Genomic DNA, 15,806 nt, shown 5'->3' with positions numbered 1-15,806 from the left:
ATTATACCAAGCGGTAATAGCAAAAATTTGTGACGTGATTAGTGAGGTATTTTTATATATATTTAATACAATGAGAACCAGGACTTCAAATTTACTGCGTGCTAAGCGGGAAAAACTTGTCAATGAGAAACACACTAACAAGGTTTCACTGTAGTTAAAAAATGTACTTGCAACAAAGCGGAGTTTCTTTGATGAGAAGAGAGGTTGATAGGTTCTAGTGATCTATGAGAGTAAATATTGTCTATTTTTTGCTCAGATGTAATGTAAAAACATAGTTTTATTGTAAAATATTAGTTTATAATATATATTTGTCAATTCCTTGCATAGGTATGTTGTTTTTCTTTTAATCTCAGTCCATTCTTTAACAGTTCAATGGTTGTTCAGAAACTTTTGGCCGCCACTGTACATCTGCTCTAATCTGTTTGTTATATTCATGCCTTGGTCCACCCCTATCATTCTTACTGCCTACACTTCTCTCAAAAACTAACTGAACAATACCTGGGTGTCCTAATGTATGTCATCATTCTATCTTCTGGTCAAATTGATCTCCTCTCACCAATTCTGTTCAGTATCTCGTTATTCTACCCATCTCACTTTCAGCATTCTTCTGTAGCACCACATTTCTTGAGCTTCTATTCTCTTCTTTCTGAACTAATCATTGTCCAGATTTCATATTTGTTCAAAATGAGCAAATTTCATTTGTTAAGAAAGACCTCCTTTGCTTGTGCTAGTCTGCTCCCCTGTGGATGGGAGCAGTAGAATAACAAGCACGGTATCCCCTGCCTGTTGTAAGAGGTGACTGAAAGGGCCCCCAGGGGCTCTTAACTTGGAAGTGTGGGTTGGCGACCATGAGGCCCTTAGCTGAATCTTGGCGTTGCTTCCATTTACCTGTGCCAGGCTTCTCACTTTGATCTATCCTATCCAGGCTCCCTTGGTCAACTCTTGTTCTTTACAATCCTGGCGGTATTAGGTTGCGAATCGTAGGGAGTCATTCATTTTCATGCCCTTCGTAGCCCTTGTCTTCCTTTGGCCAATATCTTTATTTTTCTAAGTGTCGGGCCCCTTCCGTATTTTTGCTCTGATTAGTGTTAATAGAGGATGATTGCTTAGTTGTACTTCCTCTTAAAACAATAATCACCACCACCTGTGCCAGCCTGCATTTTATGTCATCCTTACTTCTGCCATCGTCAGTAATTCTACTACCCAAATAACAATATTCCTTTTGTGCCTTCATCTAATCCTTAATTTAATATTCCCTCCATCACCTGAATTTATTCAACTGCATTCTGTTACGTTAGTTTTTGAGTGATTTATTTTCATCTTGTATTCATTCTCCAAGACTGTGTCCGTACCATTCAGCAATTATATCCTCTCCTTGAATATTAATCAGTGCTATTGGTAATGTAGACAAACTTGTTTATACTTAATTGAGTTGTACAGAATAGGCATGGTTATTTATACACTACCTGATCAAAAGTATCCGGACACCCCCAAAAACATACGTTTTTCATCTTAGGTGCATTGTGCTGCCACCTACTGCCAGGTACTCCATATCAGCGACCTCGGTAGTCATTAGACATTGTGAGAGAGCAGAATGGGGCACTCCACAGAACTCACGGACTTCGAACGTGGTCAGGTCATTGGGTGTCACTTGTGTCAGAAGTCTGTACGCGACATTTCCACATTCCTAAACATCCCTAGGTCCACTGTTTCTGATGTGATAGTGGAGTGGAAATGTGAAGGGACATGTACAGCACGAAAGCGTACAGGCCGACCTCTTCTGTTGACTGACAGAGACCGCCGACAGTTAAAGAGGGTCATCAAGTGTAATAGGCAGGCAACTATCCAGACCATCACACAGGAATTCCAAACTGCATCAGGATCCACTCCAAGTACTATGATAGTTCGGCGGAAGGTGAGAAAACTTGGATTTCATGGTCGAGTGGCTGCCCATAAGCCACACATCATGCAGGTCAATGCCAAATGACGCCTTGCCTTGTGTGAGGAGCGTAAACATTGGACGATTGAACAGTGGAAAAACGTTGTGTGAAGTGACGAATCACGGTACACAATGTAGTGATCCGATGGCAGGGTGTGGGTGTGGCGAATGCCCGGTGAACGTCATCTGCCAGCGTGTGTAGTGCTAACAGTAAAATTCGGAGGCGGTGGTGTTATGGTGTGGTCATGCTTTTCATGAAGGGGGCTTGCACCCCTTGTTGTTTTGTGTGGCACTATCACAGCACAGACCTACATTGATGTTTTAAGCAGCTTCTTGCTCCCCACTGTTGAAGAGCACTTCAGGGATGGTGATTGCATCTTTCAACACGATCGAGCACCTGTTCATAATGCACGGCCTGTGGCGGAGTGGTTACACGACAATAACATCCCTGTAATTGACTGGCCTGCACAGAGTCTCGATCTGAATCCTATAGAACACCTTTGGGATGTTTTGGAACGCCGACTTCGTGCCAGGCTTCACGGACCGACATCGCTACCTCTCCTCAGTGCAGCACTCCATGAAGAATGGGCTGCTGTTTCCCAAGCTACCTTCCAGCATCCGATTGAGCCTGCGAGAGTGGAAGCTGTTATCAAGGTCAAGGGTGGGCCAACACCATATTAAATTCCAGCATTATCGATGGCGGGCGCCACGAACTTGTACGTCATGTTCAGCCAGGTGTCCGAATACTTTTGATCACATAGTGTATAGCCTATCAAAGATGTCTGTAATGATGTATGACTTCCCCCTCGCTTATGCAATATGTAAATCTTAATTCATGGCAAAGTTAGGGCTTAAGGCCCTCTCATACACTTAACTACAAAATTTAAAATGTTATTAACAAATCATTTCAGAAAAAAATATAGTAGTATTAATAGCAAACATGGAGATAGTCATAATAGAAATGATCATAGCTTGTACAACATGACAGTATAAATGACACAAACCTACTACGCTGGCGTAGCAGGGGGGCGGTGCTAACTCGCACATGGCGCGTCCCAGGGGGCAGATAGGGGCGTCTTAACCGGCTTGCCGGCGGACTTAAACGAAATAAAATAGCTCTCGTGGACCAAACACACGTCCTCCTGTGAGTGGAGGATACAGGCGAAGAATACACCCATGGTATCCCCTGCCAGTCGTAAGAGGCAACTAAAGGGGCGACCAAGAGATGATCGAATTAGAACCCTGAGACTACTTGTAATTAGTACCACCATGCAGGGGAACACCATGGGTCACCTTTACTTGTGCGAAGTACCACTATGTTAGGTACACAATAGGTTTGTGAGTAGTAGTGACAGTGTGTGTTTCCGGCTGGGTTTTACAGTACCTCTGATTAGTACCACTATATGAGCGACACCATGGGTCTACCTTGCCTGTGATCAGTTTCCACTATGTGAGGAACACAATGGGATAGTACGAGTCCGTGTGATTAGTACACCTATGTGAGGAACACCATAGGTTTGCATTGCCTGTAAATGGAGCCACAATGTAAGAAACACCATAAGTCTGTCTTACATGTGGGCATTTCATTACCTGTGACTAATACGATATTGTGTGGAATACCACGAGTTTACGTTACTTTTGATTAGTACCGCAGTATGACAATTACCGTGGTTCTACTTTCCTACCGATAAGTACCATTATGGGGGGCCGATGACCAGCATTTTGGACCCGTTTAGACTACAAGCATCATCGATTCAGGATTGTGCTTTAGAAGCATTCCCTTGGTCAGTAATACTATTGTTTAATGCTACTTTCTGGGAATGTGGGACATTGCGGGTCGGATCCACTGATTGTTTTAAATTCATATCCATCCATTCATTCTTCGTTGTCGTGTTTTGAATTCTGGTCAGTGGAAGATTTTGGACTTTTAAGTTGTCATTACATTTCGTACCATTAGGGGTCGATGACCTAGATGTTAGGCCCCTTTAAACAACAATCATCATCATCGTCATTAATATAAATGAAGAATGATAATAATTATAAAACTAACAATAGTAATAACAAAAGAAGAAAATACAGTAAAGAAAAATTATAACTAGCAAACACATTTCTAATTTCTATGAAAATATGCTCAGCTAGAAGCACTCAGCCAGTGATTTTGACAATCCATCTTAAATCTCTTATGAGAACGCAAATCTCTTGTGGCAGTGACTACAAGGGAGCGGTTGTAAACCCTGGAGTGACTGAGGGAGATAGTTAAACAGGAGCCAGGTCGTGTATCGTGGTTATGATAGGGGGAGAGGTAATTAACGTTGGATGAAAGTTAATTCAGTACACCTGAGTTTCCATGCAGAAGGAACAACTAGTGGAGACTGCAACGCTCGTGGGCACAAAGCCATGAAAAGTCTTTATAATAAGGTGAAATGTGAAAATAATAATGCATCTTAAATATTGGATTCAGGTGTTTAAACTCCATTCGAGCATCTTATGACTGTCTTGAGATATTGTCCTTCATACATAGCTAACAAACGGACAACTCAGATATTTTGGTCATATTGCCAGAAGATAGGTGGTAATGGAAATGCTTATCATAGAGGGAAAAGTCAATGGCCGAAGAGCTAGAGGATGTGCACTATTACGATGGATGGACCAGATCAAGAGCTTGACTAGGATGAGCTTACAGCAAGCAAGTCACTGTGCCAAAAGCAGAGATTCCTGGAGGCAGATCACCAAAAGGCTTGTCGCATGATGCCACTACACCCTTACGAAGGGTTGGACTCGAAGAGAGACATAGCTAACATCAGATAATATGGTTGACTTCATAAAAATAAAAGGAGGCATTCCTCCAATTCACTTTTGTTCATTTGAACAGATTTTGTTTGGTAAAACTACGGAATAGGCCCTTGTCATAAAATTCATAGGTATGGAAGGTACAGGGTGATTTAGATAAGATGGGTGGTTTTCAAAACTACAAAAAAAATTGCATTCTCATTACATGTTCATTAAACAAACCAACCTCAGTGACCCCCTACTCGCAATATTTAATTTCTGAACATTCTATGTTGGTGCTTAATGAATCCCATAGGAGGTTAATCTGATTTAAATATACGAAATGTGTGTTAGGATATTGTTATCTGTAGTAAATTCTCTGGATGTATGCAGTGTAGACGTTTATCATTAAAAATAATGTCCTGCATGATACTCATTAGTTAATTTCATACTTTTATTTCATTAAAATCATTAACTTACATTTACTCCTTAATACACATTAATAAGAAACTACAATTACAACAAGAAAAACTACAAATACACTACCGCAAATGGCATTGACTCCTCCAGAAAATTATGAATTAACTAGCCAGTGTTGATAAACTTCACCATAATAGGTGCTGTATTTATTCCTGTATTGACTCGTCTAAACCTATTAAAAACTATTTAAAATAGTATTATGGTTGAATCCACCTTGTAAATACACTTTTTTATGGTCCGATGACCTAAATGTTAGGCATAATCATCATCAGTACACTTTTTATTAATGAAACTATTTAGTTTTTGAACATGTTTCTAGAACAATATATACTGTATATTCTGTTCATCAGCGATCATCGAAGTCCAACTTAATGTCAACATCAAAGAATAAGAATAGTATAACAATCTTCAATTGTTTAGCCTGAATTTAAATAACAGAACTATTATATCACAATTTATAATATCAATAAACAAACAATTATTTGTGATACATTAGGAAATCACAATCGCATAAAATATTCAATATTAAGATGATGTTAACCCTACGCAGGCAGAAGTGTTTTATGTCTGTACGCTGACCGAAAATATAGCAAATTAAAACTCATCCAGAATTATCGAACACTAGCTCTAAACATACATATGTACGTAATATTAATTAATTACCTTGAACATTGGATGTACTCTGCCGCAGAGGTGCATAGGATATTATGGATTTATTTTCCCGCAGCATGTTTGCGCATGAGAGTCATTCCACAAATAAGTTTATGGCAATCAAAGCCCTTCTATCAGATAGCATTGGAGATGACAGTCTGTGATTCTACATGTTCTAGTTGGAGGTGTTGCCTGTTGTTTCCCTGAATTACAGTTTCCTGGTGAATTACGTCAAAATTCCGGTATCACAAAAAGTGAAAAATACCATGTAGGTTTGGTCGCCAAGTGAAAATATGAATGTAAAATTGATCCTTGATTAATATTATATAGATCAGAAAGTTACTTTAAGATCCTTGGTCCAAGTTACTGATGTCAGTGCTTTCATCACCTGTTTAGTTCTCTGGGGCACTTGAGTTGCTCTTGCCCCGAGAGGACTCCCTATTTGAATTTGTGTCTTCAGACCCTTCAAATGAAAAATCATGCTCATCTACATCCGTCGAGTCCAAAACTGAAGCGATCTATTTCTCACTGACCCTCTTCTTACTAATCGTGTTGCAAAATAGCGATATAAATCGCAAAAAGCCGGTCTCAGAACTCGCGACGCACGCTTAACTGAACACGATAGCCTCTCACAGCTTGTAAAAACTGGCATGGAGATTTTGCAACTCTCTTCGAGGATTCCCCATCCAGCCAGACCTATAAGTGTCATTTAATGCCATCTGTTGAGTTTTTTTATTACTATGTCCGCCGGTGACACTGGATCTCTGACCATGTAATATATTAAATTCTGCCGTCTAAGAGTTAAATGACAATCACTTCAAAATAAACTCAAGATCTTCAAACCTTATCTTTTTATTTTCTTCCTTAAATTATTAAATGCTAGTTTATATAATGGACAAGCCAGCCCCGTGGTGTAGGAGTAGCGTGCCTGCCTTGTTCTCGGAGGCCCCAGATTCGATTCCTGGCCAGATCAGGGATTTTTACCTAGACGCGAGGGCTGGTTCGAGGTCCACTCAGCCTGCGTGATTAGAATTGAGGAGCTATCTGATGGTGAGATAGCGGCCCCAGTCTAGAAAGCCAAGAATAACGGCCGAGAGGATTTGTCGCACTGACCGCACGACATCACATAATCTGCAGGCCTTAGGGCTGAGCAGCGGTCGCTTGGTAGGCAAGGCCCTTCAAGGGCTGTAGTGCCATGGGGTTTGGTTTGGTTTTTATATAATAGTTTTTCATCTGTAATTGTTTTCAATTAAACTTCAATCAATATTATTTTTCTGTGCAAGATAAATTTCCAAATTTTCCAAACCATTCATGAACTTGCCTTTTTGGGCTGAGTGTTTTAATTCTATGTCACTATTAATGTCTGTGAATTTTTTATTATTTTCTACTATGTGTTCTCCCATTGCTGATAATCTCTTTATGTTCCTTATATTGACAAGGCGACTTCAACCATAATACTTTTTTAAATATGTTCCCATTGATGCTTTCGTGGTCCGTACCTACAGACATGATATAGGCTTTTTGGGCTTATGCCGTGTCCAGAAGATAAGGTAAAATTCTTTACATTTCACAGAGAACTTTGCTCAGTGTTTTCAGAAGCCATGACAAATCCCTATCATCATCATCATCATCATCATCATCATCATCATCATCATCATCATCATCATCATCATCATCATCATCATCATCATCATTTCCCCTTATCCAGCTCCTGCTGGGTCGGGGTATTCGTGGCACTTCTCCATCTTCCTCTTCTTTCCACCATTCCTCTTCCACGATCTTGTCCCAGTCTAAATTTCGTCTTCTTATGCCACTCTTCACTGATTCAATCCACCTTGTTCTCGGTCTTCCTCTTGCTCTCTTGCCCTTGCACTTTGCCTCCAGCATCTGTCTTGGAATTCTATTCTCCTCCATCCTCTCTACATGTCCAAACCACTTTAGTTTATTCTTTCCAATTCTCTCATTCAGCTTTCCTATCCCAACTTCCTTCCTAACATCATTTCTCACTCTGCCTTTCCTTGTCTGTCCTATCATACTTCTTAGGAATTTCATCTCACTGGTTTGAATTCTACTCTCTTGCTTGTTAGATAAAGTCCAAGTCTCAGCTGCATAAGTCAGTATGAGTACATAGTACATTTTGTACATTATCTCTACTTTTCCTTGATACTTCTTTGCTCCAAACAAGTTTTCTTACACTTTGGTAGAATGCATTACCCTGCTGTACCCTCCTGCTAATCTCCATATCCACCCTAGCATTTTGCATTAATTCACTTTGTAGGTATTTAAAGCTGTCTACAATTTCCAGACTCTGACTTCCAATTTTCACAGTGCCCTTTCCTTCCCTTTCCCCTCTTGACAACACCATAGTCTTCCTTTTCTCTGTACTGATTTTCATGCCATACTTCTCTTTTTTTTTTTTTTCTTCCGTTCAGTACATCTAATTGTTGTTGCACTTGTTTGCTGTTCTTTCCCCAGATCACATCATCATCTGCAAATAGCAGTATCTTCGTCTCTTTATCTCCATAGGCTTCCTTTGTTTCCTTTACAATTTTCTCCATGGCCATATTAAACAAAAGAGGTGACAGCACACAGGTCAGTTACTGACTGTTCCTCTTGTAACTCTCCTTCGATCTCTCTTCTCATTCTTCTTTCTAATATCCTTTCCAGTATTTTAACTACCTGTAATGTAAGTGTGATTCCTTTCTTGTCCTTTTTCTTAAACACTGATATTATTATCCCTTTTTTCCAGTCTCCTGCTACACATTTGTGTTTCCACATACACTTTAGTAGTCGGTACAACTATTGCATACAAACAGGTCCAGCTGCCTTTATCATTTCCACACTGATTTCATCCATCCCTGTTGCTTTTCCCATCTTCATCTTTTGTACTGCTAACTCGACCTCCAACATCGATATATCATCCTCTGTTGTTGAGTCCTCACACTATTGCTTCTGTCTCCCCTGTATAGTTGTTTACATTCAATAGCTTATCAAAATACTCCTTCCATCTTCTCTTTACCGGGTGAGTTGGCCGTGCGGTTAGGGCCGCGCAGCTGTGAGCTTGCATCCGGGAGGTAGTGGGTTCGAACCCCACTGTCGGCTGCCCTGAAGATGGTTTTCCGTGGTTTCCCATTTTCACACCAGGCAAATGCTGGGGCTGTACCTTAATTAAGGCCACGGCCGCTTCCTTCCCACTCCTAGGCATTTCCTGTCGCATCGTCACCAAAAGACCTATCTCTGTCGGTGCGACATAAAGCAAATAGCATCTTCTGTTTATCTCTTCTGGGTGTGTTAACAATTCCCCATCTTCCTTTTTCACTAGCTTTATGATAACTCTTTCTGTCCTCTTACTTCTTATAAGTCTATACAGCATCCTTTTACTGCCACTTACATCCACTTCCATGTTTTGTGTAAATTCTTCCCAACTCTTCTTCTTTTCTTCTCCTACCACCTTCTTACATCTGTTTGCTGTTGAGATACTTACTTTTGCTTTCTTCTGTTTGATCTCGGTTCCATTCTCACCAGGCTGTCTTCTTTTCTTTCACCACTTTCCTCACTTCCTCATTCCACCACGTTGTGTCCTTTTCTTTCACTCTTCTAGATGTCTTGCCACAAAACACTCTCCGCTGCACTAACAAATGCCTTTTTAAAATTGGCCCGCTCCTCTTCTACATTTTCCACTTCAGTAACTGGGATTTATTGCTTCAATCTCTCCGGAAAACCTTCCAGTACATTTTCGTCTTTCAATTTCCATACTTTTATTTTGTTTTCTCTTATCCGTTTTAGTTAATCTCCATTTTTCCCAACTGTAATTTTGCCACCACAACTCTATGGTCCCCTCAAATGCTTCTTCTGGTAAAGCTGTCACATCTATCAACTTCCTGCGATTTGTCCTTTCCACCAAAAAGCAGTCGATTACTGACTTTGTTCTTCTGTCTCCCACCCATATCTCGTAATTTTCCTGCTGTTTTCATTCAAAACCATGTATTCCTCACTATCAGTCCATTCCTTTCACAGAAGTCCACTAATTCCTCTCCTTCACAATTCTTTTTCCCTGTTTCCCGTCTGTGGTGCTTACACTTGTATGAAGTCCATCACTTCATTCTTCATCTTTAGTCTAATCTTCATTATTCTGTCACTGTCACATTCTACCACTTCAACATACTCCTCAACCGGGCGAGTTGGCCGTGCGCGTAGAGGCGCGTGGCTGTGAGCTTGCATCCGGGAGATAGTAGGTTCGAATCCCACTATCGGCAGCCCTGAAGATGGTTTTCCGTGGTTTCCCATTTTCACACCAGGCAAGTGCTGGGGCTGTACCTTAATTAAGGCCACGGCCGCTTCCTTCCAACTCCTAGGCCTTTCCTATCCCATCGTCGCCAAAAGACCTATCTGTGTCGGTGCGACGTAAAGCCCCTACCAAAAAAAAAGAAAAAAACATACTCCTCCAATTGCTTCACTTTACTCAGCCCCCTCATTTCCACCACGTACGGTGAGAGCCATCTGGTGATGAATGAATGTACCACTTCTATCATTAACGTCTAAATTCAGACTTCATTCTTGGCAAAGTCTTCCTCGTGAACAGTCGAGATTTTCTTCTGAAGACGCAGAGCAGTGTTCTCTGCGAAACGCAAAGAACTTCACCTTATTTTCTTGACACTATTTTAAATAGTTTTTAATAGCTTTAAACTAGCCAGTTCATTAAACAACCCCTGTATAATTTCCAAGACAATTAAAATACTGTAGTAATAACATTAATACAAGAACAATGTTTCATAGTAGCCTTTGACATCAGCCGGAGCGTGACATAACGGAATGTTACCAAAAACTTGCCACCTGTTTGTTGGAGTAGCAAGGAGAGAGTACGTACTACTTCACTGAGACAAGTTTTAACTTTCAAGTATTAAAGGGTATTTAAAACATTAATGTTTCTACATTTCTAAACAATTTTCATCAATTATTATTTTTAAAGGGTGATTTGATAGAATCCGATGAAGTTCATTATATTGAATTTTCATGATCGCAGCATTCCGTAACCTGTTTCGTGTATTCTGAGGGTGTACCAGGAGCAGAAATTCATAGAAATTAACTTTCAACCTATTAGGTCGTGTACCTTACAAATTCATAGGCAAGTCAATAAGTATCTGCAATTTTCTCTAATTGTCTTTAGGTTGGCTCTATGGCGTTGTGTGCTCACCAGCCGCTAGATGACACCATTGTCTATGTCTGTGGTAGGTTTCACCGTTAGCTTGCACTGTTGCGACGTAAAGATGGTCGTGCCACTTTCTCTTTGCACCAGGGAAGGACAGCATTCCGTAACCTGTTTTGTGTGTTCTGAGGGTGTACTAGGAGCGGAAATTCATAGCAGACTTTCAGCACAATATGGGGACAATGTTTTGCCACAGCAAAGTGTTTACCAGTGGATTGAACGGTTCAAAAGGAGTCGCACGAACGTGAAGGATGAGGAAAGATCCGGGCCTCAATCTGCAGCCGTACCTGATGCCAATACTGAACAAGTGCGTGATATGATCCTGAATGACAGACGAGTGACTGTTGATGACATGGCAAACCATATGCACATTAGCCAGGGTTCTGCATATGAAATCATGCATAACAGGCTTAACTTTCACAAAGTCTATTCAAGATGGGTTCAAAAACAACTCAATGAAGAGCAGAAGCGCAACTGTGTGAGAATCTGTCAGCACCTACTGGACCATCATGGTAACGAGGGTGAAACATTTCTGAAACGGATCGTCACTGGAGATGAGACCACTTCGAACCAGAGAGCAAATAACAGAGCATGGAATGGAAGCATCCTGGATCCCCAGTCAAAAAGAAATTCAAGAGTCAACTTTCTGCAGGAAAAGTTATGCACACAGTGTTCTGGGACTCTCAAGGGCCAATTCTGGAACATTACCAGGAAAAGGGGGAAACAGTAAACAGTGAACATTACAGTGATATGCTGGTAAACAAGATTAAACCTGCAATTCGCAACAAATGCAGAGGTCAATTGTCAGAAGGAGTTATTTTGTTGCATGACAGTGCCATCCACACCGCTCAAACTCTTCAGATGCTATGTTCTAGGTGTTGGAGCATCCTGCATACAGTCAGACTACCATGTGTTTGGTCCACTCAAAAATGCTTTAAGAGGCCGTCAATTCAGCTCCGATCAACAGGTGAAGGAAGCGGTGCATACATGGCTTGCTGCGCAATCAAGAACCTTTTCGCAGAGGGTATCGGAAAGCTTGTGAAATGGTGTACCATGTGCATTGAAAAGCAGGGTGACTATGTTGAAAAATGATATCAATAAGTTATATAAATTGATTGCAGATACTCATTGACTTGCCCTCGTAGTACGTGTTGAAGAGAAGTACAGAACCAGATACCAGTCAGATCTGAACCCACAGTCTCAATATTCATTGAGTTGGCCAACAACGGGCGACTTGCACGCACTCTACAGCGTGATGGCAGATCTATAGCTTAGATCCTTTCCAACACAACAAATATGACCTCGGCCACCATAGCTCATGGGTACAGCAACTGACGCAAGGAAGACAGTTAACAGGGTTCCACTTGTTCAAGTGGGATTATGAGAGTATTTAGGGGTTGTAGTAAGGATGTGAAAGAGAGGGTGTATAAGTCTCTGGTAATACCCCAACTAGAGTATGGCTCCAGGGTATGGGACCCTCACCAGGACTACTTGATACGAGAACTGGAAAAAATTCAAAGGAAAGCAGCACGATTTGTTCTGGGTGGTTTCCGACAAAGGAAATGTTACAAGGTTTGGGCAAGGAAGACTTGGGAGTAAGGAGATGAGATACTTAACTACTATGTTCTGAGCTATCAGTGGAGAGATAGCATGGAATGACATTAATAGACGAATAAGCTTGAACAGAGCTTAAAAGCAGTAAAATCATAGTATGAAGAAAAAGATGGATTTCAAGAGGACAAATTGGGGCAAATATTCGTTTGTAGGATGAGGAATAAGGTGCTGGAATAAATTATCGAGTGAAATATTCTAGGAATTTCCAAGTTCTCTGAAAATATTTAAGGAAAAGCTAGACAAACTATTGATAGAGAATCGGCCATCTGTGCAACAGCCCTAAATGCACATCATTGAAGATTGATTGATGATTTGGCTAAAGTGTGACAGAAGCACCAAGATCTAGATCATAGAGATCATAGTGAGTGACTAGCTGAGGGTCAATAAGGGAAATCCTAGCACCTGTATGAATAGAGGGACTAAATATTAAAATATGGTGTTCTAAATATTTAACCTGAATAATTTAATATTATATTATCATTCAGCTGTATGATAAATATATATGTAAACATCTTACCATCACATCTTCTGCAAACATCCCTGTCTTCATCGTCTCTTCCTCAGCCTCATCAGAGCAAGGAAAAGTGGTTAAAAAATATTTTCCTTTGCTCAGACCAGCCTGTTGTCTCTCCTCCTGCTTTCATACATCGCACACTACCTTGATTCATCTATGGTGTCATAGATGGTCATCATCACCATCATCATCTACTGTAGCCACACCTGACAATCTTCTGCTAGCCTCTTTGTGTTGCTATATGAACCACATGCCAGTTCACAGACGGAGTTCCTGATGTGTGACATCCTTGGTTGTCCTCTGGGTCTCTTTCCCAGTACTTTACCTTCAATGATGGTTTGTAGAAGAGAGTCATGTCTCAGTACGAGTCCAAGGAACTTTGTTTTCCTCTTCCTTTAATAAACATCGATCCTCTTTTACGTTCCTTAAAACAAGGTCATTCCTTTTTTATCCATCCAACTGGTTTTTGTAATTCTTCTCCAAAACCACATTTCTCCAGCCTCAAGTTTTATTTCTTCCTGTTTCCCTAATGTCCAGGTTTTGCATCCATACAGTAGCTCACTCCAAACAAAGGTTTTCTGGTCTCCAAACTGTGATGGTTGTTTAACAATAAGTTTTACTTATCGTGGAAGGCTTGTTTTGCTACCAGTATTTTTTTCTTGATTTCTGAAAGGGACCTGTTATCAAATGTAATTACACTACCCAAATAGGAGAATTCTATGGCATTTTCTATCGGTGTGTTATTTAATTATAAGTTTTTTCTGCCTGTAGGCTTCCTTTTGTCTACTATCATGAATTTTGTTTTCTTTATATTTACATTTAGTGTAAATTTTTTGAAGGATTTGTTCAATTTTCTTAGCATCTTACTCATATTCTTTCCACAATTAGCTAAGACAGCAATATCATCTGAAAAGCGGATATTGCGTACCTGAATACCATTAAAATTCACCCCTTTAGAATGATCTTTCATTTCTTTAACTGCATTTTCTATGTGAACAGGTTAGAGAGATGTGGTGACAGTGGGCAGTCTTGTCGTACTCCTCTTCTAATTTTTGCTTCTCCATTAATATTAATGTTAGATGGTAAACATTATTAAAAAGTCAGTTTCTTGTTAAGTTCTTGTATAGTTTCCATTGGAAGTAATAAGCTAATTTGTTTGTAAGTCTGAATTAAAAATTGTTCTCCTTGAAGTAAGTGTAAACCCAGTTGCTATGTTGGTGTGATTTCAGAAAAATTGGCCGAGGCTACTCGGAAATACGCCAGTTTGCGGAGTGAACTGAGCGAGGCATTGGAAGATGAATTTCAAGGGAAGAAAGGGTTCCTAAGACACGGCCCTAATATTTTACGGAAACGCGACGTCCCTGCACGGAAAATACAAGAACTGAAGCTGGCTTTCAGCGAATTTTATCTCAGTTTAATTTTGCTTCAAAATTATCAGAACCTGAATTTTACAGGGTTTCGTAAAATCTTGAAAAAACATGATAAGGTAAGTTCACGTCATACGGCTGCTTATTCTGAGAATGTAATGACATCTGTGTGAACCCACAGTACAGATGCTCTAAAGGTAATCTCGGGGCTCTACAGGTAGTGGAATACTGGAAAAGCTGGATTCATCTTCATCCTCCTCCTTTCCCTTTTACCCCCTGTGGGTGGGGGATGCAAACAAAGAATACACCCATGGTATCCCCTGCTTGTTGTAAGAGGACGATGACATTAGAACCGTAGGAATACTTGTGATTAATACCATTACATGCAGAACACCATGGTTTGATGTTGCTTGCGACTAATACCACCTTGCGAGGAAAACCATGGGTCTACATTATATCGGAATAGTACCATTATGCGACAAACCCTACGGTCTGTGTATTCCACCAGTCGGTTTCACTGTGTTCAGAATGGGTCTACCTATGACTAGTACCACTTTATGAGAAACTTCATGGGTTTGGTTGGCACTTGTGATTAGTACCACTATGTGAGTAAAACCATGGGAGTGCATTGCCTGAGAGTAGTTGTACAATTATGTGAGGAACACCATGGGTATGGGTTTGTGTTACCTGTGGGCGTTATACCATAATGTGTGATACATCGTGGGTCTACATTGCCTATGATTAGTACCACTATATGAGCAACACCATGAGAATACGTGGCCTGTGATTAGTACCACTATATGAGCAACACCATGAGAATACGTGGCCTGTGATTAGTTCCACTATGTGAGCAACACCATGATAATACGTGGCCTGTGATTAGTTCCACTATGTGAGCAACACCATGAGAATACGTGGTCTGTGATTAGTTCCACTATGTGAGCAACACCATGAGAATACGTGGCCTTTGATTAGTTCCACTATGTGAGCAACACCATGAGAATACGTGGCCTGTGATTAGTTCCACTATGTGAGCAACGCCATGAGAATACGTGGCCTGTGATTAGTTCCACTATGTGAGGAACACCATGAGAATACGTGGCCTGTGATTAGTTCCACTATGTGAGGAACACCATGAGAAAACTGGTGGCCACCACGGGTCTGCATTGCTTGTGAGTAGTACCCTTATGTGCAAAACGGGTTTTTGTTACCTGTGAGTGGTGCCATTGTGTGTAACATAACATGAGTCTACATTACCTGTGATTA

At 40.6% G+C, this 15,806-nt stretch overlaps 1 protein-coding gene across 1 annotated transcript in view; it reads left to right on the top strand.

Annotated features, from left to right (window-relative positions):
- PXo (P[[i]]-sensitive XPR1 orthologue) overlaps positions 1-15,806 on the top strand; it is a 207,196-nt gene that overhangs the window by 36,172 nt on the left and 155,218 nt on the right. The window contains exon 3 of the mRNA XM_067146499.2: positions 14,403-14,659. Coding sequence (XP_067002600.1) covers positions 14,403-14,659 — 257 coding nt within the window. The remainder of the gene's footprint in view (positions 1-14,402; positions 14,660-15,806) is intronic.

The sequence above is a fragment of the Anabrus simplex genome, chromosome 1, assembly GCF_040414725.1.
Source record: "Anabrus simplex isolate iqAnaSimp1 chromosome 1, ASM4041472v1, whole genome shotgun sequence".
NCBI classification, from domain to species: Eukaryota; Metazoa; Arthropoda; class Insecta; order Orthoptera; family Tettigoniidae; genus Anabrus; species Anabrus simplex.
The sequence above is the reverse complement of the archived record's forward strand: the minus strand, read 5'-3'. Positions and strand labels throughout refer to the sequence as shown.